The sequence below is a fragment of the Symphalangus syndactylus genome, chromosome X, assembly GCF_028878055.3.
Source record: "Symphalangus syndactylus isolate Jambi chromosome X, NHGRI_mSymSyn1-v2.1_pri, whole genome shotgun sequence".
NCBI classification, from domain to species: Eukaryota; Metazoa; Chordata; class Mammalia; order Primates; family Hylobatidae; genus Symphalangus; species Symphalangus syndactylus.
This window is the reverse complement of record NC_072447.2, coordinates 153,219,634-153,225,633: the sequence shown is the minus strand read 5'-3', so window position 1 is coordinate 153,225,633 and position 6,000 is coordinate 153,219,634. Positions and strand designations below refer to the sequence as shown.

Here is a 6,000-nt window from a genome sequence, read left to right as displayed (position 1 = left end):
GTCCTAGTGAGGGTTCAATGAGGCAGTGTCTGAGGAAGGACTTCACAAAGCACTTCAAATACTCGTCGTTATGAAAGATACACTTAGTCATTTAAGAGTCCCATTCTGATTTTTTTTCTTTAAGCTCTGTTGGACGTGATCTATTCTGATTGCCAAAAAATGGTCAATTTTAGTTGACTGCTATAACTATTCAGGATTCTTAGAACGTACATATGTAAACGACATAATCTCCAACTGGCAATATTGTTTGAACAATTTTAAAAATTCTTACCTAACGAGACGTCAACTATGGCTTATTTAACCAGTACCTTCGCATCCCTTACTATCAACTGCTGTGTTCCCTATTCAGAGCCTGAAGTTTTGCACGTTCACTTTTGCAAAAGCCATCCTCACAGACAGCTGTGACTCTTAAAATCTGCACTGTTTAATACACTTAAATGCCCAATCTTGCTGAAATTTTGGGAGAGCCCTGCAAGGTTGCCGGTGAGATAAAAAGTACATGAAGCAGACCCGGGCAAAGAAATCAGATGGCCACCATGCACACTTCCAGCACATACACACTCACAGCCCTGAAAACGGTGTTAGGCTTCAGCTACACATTTATTACAGCAGGTCTTTAGTCACTATTGCCATGAAAAAGTTTTCAAGAAATTTCACAAAATCTTTTAGGCTATTAGTATTAGCTTTCTTTTTATGGAGTGACACTTTGTTAACTTATGAAATATTTACAGCATTTACAAAAAGAGAATGTCTAATAAAATTTCTTATACTTACAAAATTCATACATTATACTACTGTATTTGAGATGTCTTACTTGGTAGACCAATTAAACTATGACATAAAATAATTTACAAAGATATATTTAATCTTTCTTAATTCATTGAAAACAAAACCATATTAGTTATAAATAGTCCCTTACAAATCATTGTAAAACACTTGTTTTAACTCGAGCCTTAGCTTTTACAAATATACTTAATAAATGAATTAGTTCAGATAGCAAATAGAACTGTGCATTTAAAATTTCACTTAATACTATAAAACAAAACAACCTGAAAAAGCAAACGGCCTGGTACTTCAAGTAAAAATTTGTAGAACCAGTTTTTATGCACGCGTGGGGTGGGGAGGGGAAGCCAACACCATTGAAATTGAAATGCATAAACACAATACTTTCAAGAATACGCTCAACACATGTACATCTGGGGCATTGATTTCTAAGGATGATGCTCTAGCAGTAGCTCATGCATCCAAGGCGGTAGCCCTACATTGTGGCAGATGAGCTGGACTGACTAGAGCAACATTTGCACAAACATCCCCCTAAGCAGCAGGATGCTCCCGACATCCTTGGACAGTGCTCTCTTTGGGGTTTGCCACAACCCGAAAACCATTCCGAATTTTAGGCAAGCTCATGAAAGAATTTAGAAAATAAAGCTGGCAAATTTTAAAAAAGCAAATCATATTTAACTGGGCCCTGTCAGTTTTTTAAAAATATAAAAATAGGCTTCTCTGGAAAATTAGGGGAAAACATTTTCTACCCCTAAATTTCCAAATAATGAAAAACTCATCTATACAGCTATTTCTCCTTAAGTCACCACTTATGACGGTATAAACGCTGGCAATTACTTAAACACCTTGCTTTTGGGTAATGCCTAGGAAGCTGAGCTCAATTTGGTTTTGGCAGTAACATGCATCTTTCACATTTGGATTCATTTTAGATAATCCAAAGCAACTGCTAAGCAGCTTCAGGAAAATCCATTCCATGAACATATTTCCCCTTTCATTTAAAAATAATGTTGTTTCAATTAAGCCCACAAAATATATATTGTATATATAGTATTTCTCAAGACATAAATTAAATCTAAATTTTGTCTTTCAAAAACCGCTTTTTAAAGGTGTCAGGTTTTCCAAAACCTCATCTCAGCTCCTTTCTTCTGATTGCCGTGTGGACCCTGTAGTTTTCTTGTAATATGTATTCTAGAAGGCACATATTCAAGAGTTTAAGATTATGTTAGTTCAAGTTCTACATGGAGGCAAATATTTTAATCTACTTTTTACAAATGCCCCAAATGAAAGTCAGCTATCGCCTTTATTTCGAGCTCTAATGCAGTGCCAGGGTTCCCCTCAGAAGTGAGTTTGCACATGGGGCATCATTTGCGAAGGACTGGAAGGTGAAGTCGGGGGATCAGAAAGCTTGGCAGAGTTGGCGAGCTGCAGTTCCTCAAGCCGCTTTATGTATTCGTCGCGTAAGGCTAAGAGCTCCATGTAACGCTGCTCCACTGGATTCGGCTGCTGGAGAGAACCAGAGACTTGAGTTACACTTTACGCCAGGCACGTCACGAGAACTCACGTGTTCCACCTATCTGCTGTGACTGCTGATTTGTAAATAAGCCCTTTACTCAAAGTTTACCGTAATACATACTTTCCTTAACTACTGCCTCATTGACACATACAGGAAAGTACAACACAGAGTACTAAACACCCAAGTACTAAGTATTTGTTCACCAAGAAATACCTAATGTACACATTTCCTCACACGTGTCACCATCTTTTAAAATTTATCAGCCTAGACAGACACAGCTCCAGTCTCCTGTGTTGCCTGTCCCAGGCCCACTGTCCTTTTTCACTCTGAGGGACAACTCTTCTCAAGTTGCCATGTGACCTTCCTTTTTGTGCAGATTTGTGACACTTTTCCTGTGAGTATCCAGCAACAAAATACAGTATTACTTTGTGTTTTATCAAAGTTTACATCACTGGTACCATCTGGTATTTATCAATTGACATTTTGACCCAACATGTTTTCTGAATTTCATCCTTGTCAAGTTGCATTGAAGGAGTAAACCAGTTTCTCCACCCCTTCCCAGGCTGATGGGTAATGAGTGATTTCCAGGGCTCCTCGGTAGTGTGTGCAATGCTGACTGAGTATCCTTGTACACATCTCCTCAAGCCCACATGCAAGTGTTTCTCTAAGGAATTTTCCTAGGGGTGGAACTGCTGAGAAGTAGAATATGGTCTTTTCAACCTCACCAGATGCTGCCAAATTGCCTGCAGAGAGGCTCCTGCTGGTGATACCTGGCAGTTCCCATCGTTCTGCATTCTCACTACAACTTGGGAGCATACAATTATTATTATTTTTTCCAATTTGAGGGCTGTGACATGGTATGTCACGGTAGTTTTCGTTTGTATTGCTCTGCTAGAACATCTTTTCATGTGCTTATTGCCCATCTGAATACATGGCTGACAGCCATGGCGGCTCTGCTATGCTCCACCTTGGGTATGAATGCTGGGTTTGCCCCCTCACCTTCTGTGTGCCTCCATTTCCCTATCTGTAAAATGGGAATCAAAACAGCATAGCCCTCACATGGCATTGTGTGAGTGAAGTGAGTTAATAGCATCTGTTTTGCTACAATGGTGACTACTCTGATGAGTAAACAAGGGATTGATGTTGATACAAAGGCAGAAGTCAGGCTGGAGCATAACGTGATTCTCCCAGCATGTTAAGTTTTAAAAGTTTTGTACTGAGATATAAACCACACACAGTGCAAAATCTTCAGATGTTCAGCTCAGTGAATCTTGACATACGTATACATTTAGGTAATCACACCCAGGTCAAGATATACAACAGAACAGTACTCCAGAAAGTTAATGTTTTGAAGGGATCAGGAGCAAGCACTTTCTAGAAAGCTTAAGCAATATATGAAGACCTTAATGTAAAACCCTAAACCATGAAAACCCTAGAAGAAAACCTAGGCAATACCATTCAGGACATAGGCATGGGCAAAGACTTCATGACAAAAACACCAAAAACAATTGCAACAAAAGCCCAAATTGACAAATGGGATCTAATGAAACTAAAGAGCTTCTGCACAGCAAAAGAAACTAGCATCAGAATGAACAGGCAATCTATAGAATAAGAGAAAATTTTTGCAACCTACTCATCTGACAAAGGTCTAATATCCAGAATCTACAAGGAACTTAAACATATTTACAAAAAAAAAAGATAACCCCATCAGAAAATAGGCAAAGGATATGAACAGACACTTCTCAAAAGAAGACATACATGCAGCCAACAAAGGTATGAAAAAAAGGTCATCATCACTGATCATCAGAGAAACGCAAATCAAAACCACAATGAGATACCATCTCATGCCAGTCAGAATGGCGATTATTAAAAAGTCAAGAAATGATAGATGCTGGCGAGGCTGTGGAGAAACAGGAACACTTTTACACTGTTGGTGGGAGTGTAAATTAGTTCAACCATTGTGGAAGACCGTGTAGAGATTCCTCAAGGATCTAGAACCAGAAATACCATTAGACCCAGCAATCCCATTATACCCAAAGAATATAAATCATTCTACTATAAAGACATTCTACTATAAAGACACATGCACACATGTTTACTGCAGCACTATTTACAATAGCAAAGACACAGAACCAACCCAAATGCCCATCAGTGATAGACTGGATAAAGAAAATGTGGTACATATACACCATAGAATACTATGCAGCCATAAAAAGGAATGAGATCATGTCCTTTGCAGGGACATGGATGAAGCTGGAAGCCATCATCCTCATCAAACTAACACAGCAACAGAAAACCAAACACTGCATGTTCTCACTCATAAGTGGGAGCTGAACATTGAGAACACATGGACATAGAGAGGGGAGCACACACACCAGGGCCTGTTGGGGAGTGGGGGGTGAAGGGAGGGAACTTAGAGGATGGATCAATAGGTGCAGCAAACCACCATGGCACACGTATACCTATGTAACAAACCTGCACGTTCTGCACATGTATCCCCCCCACCTTTTTTTTTTAGAAGAAAAAAAGAAAAAAAAAGAAAAAAGCCGAGTGTCTACAGAAGTGCCTTCCACATGTAGTGGTTTCCAGAACCATCCTGCTTTCTACTGTGTTGAACTATTTGCTGAAGCTGTGCGCACCAACAAGGAACCTGTGAAGACAATGCACTGATGAAGAATGCTGCGGTTTATTATGTTTTGTTTTTTTTTTTTTAAACAGACAGGGTCTCACTTTGTTGCCAGGCTGCAGTGCAGTGCCATCATAGCTCAGCAAAATCTTGAACACTGTAACCTCGAACTCCTGGGCTCAGGCGATCCTCCTGCCTCAGCTGGCCAAGTAGCTAGGACTACAAGCATGCACTGCCATGCCTGGCAACTTAAAACATTTTTTTTTTTTTATAGAGAGGGAGGGGGGGTCTCACTATGTTGCCTAGGCTGGTCTCGAATTTCTGGGCTCAGGTGATCCTCCTGCCTTAGCCTACCAAAGTGCAGAGATTGCAGATGTGAGCCACTGTATCTGGCCTGGATCCAATTTTTAATGTTCAGGAGAATGGTCTCTATTAGAAGCAGACACTTTCTAGAACCTATATCCTAGAGAAGGGAGCATGAGCCATGTGGTTGCCCTAAAAATTTTAACACAAACTTGCGTGGCTTTTAAAACAACAGAAATTTATTCTCTGATGGTTCTGCAGGGCAGATGCCCCAAATTAGGGTGTCAGCAGGGCCATACACCCTCTGGAGGCTTTAGGGGAGAATTCTTTCTCACCTCTTCCAGCTTCTAGTGGCTCCAGGTGTTCCTTGGCTTATGGCAGCATCGCTGCAATCTCTGCCTGCTTTCACATGGCCTTCTCTCCTCTATGTCTGGGTCTCAAATCTTCCCCTCCTTTCTCTTATGAGGACATCTGTCACTGGATTTAGGGCCCACCCACCCTAAATCTAGGATGATCTCATCTTGAGATCCTAGACTTAATTACAACTGCAAAGATCCTTTTTCCAAATATGGTCACATTCACAGGTTGTGGGTCGCTGTCCTTTAGGGAACACACCATTCTACCCACTACAGGCAGCCAAGGCGTGAATCAGCTAAAGCCAGGTACAAATGCAGGAGAGATGGAACCGTGCCCACATTTCTACTGGGATTGCTGCTTTCATTAGTGCTCTGGTTACAAAGGCCCATAGGATTGCAGAAGTCTCTTAATCCCATTC

The 6,000-nt window shown here is 40.6% G+C and overlaps 1 protein-coding gene across 6 annotated transcripts in view; it reads right to left on the bottom strand.

Moving 5' to 3' along the window:
- Positions 1-581: 581 nt before the first annotated feature.
- MTM1 (myotubularin 1) overlaps positions 582-6,000 on the bottom strand; it is a 104,367-nt gene continuing 98,948 nt past the window's right edge. For 4 of the 6 annotated variants that reach the window (XM_055269276.2, XM_055269283.1, XM_055269274.2 and 1 more), the window contains one exon: positions 582-2,286. In XM_055269276.2, coding sequence (XP_055125251.1) covers positions 2,119-2,286 — 168 coding nt within the window. In that variant the 3' untranslated portion in view covers positions 582-2,118. The remainder of the gene's footprint in view (positions 2,287-6,000) is intronic. The other 2 variants (XM_055269281.2, XM_055269275.2) reach the window with 1 other exon arrangement.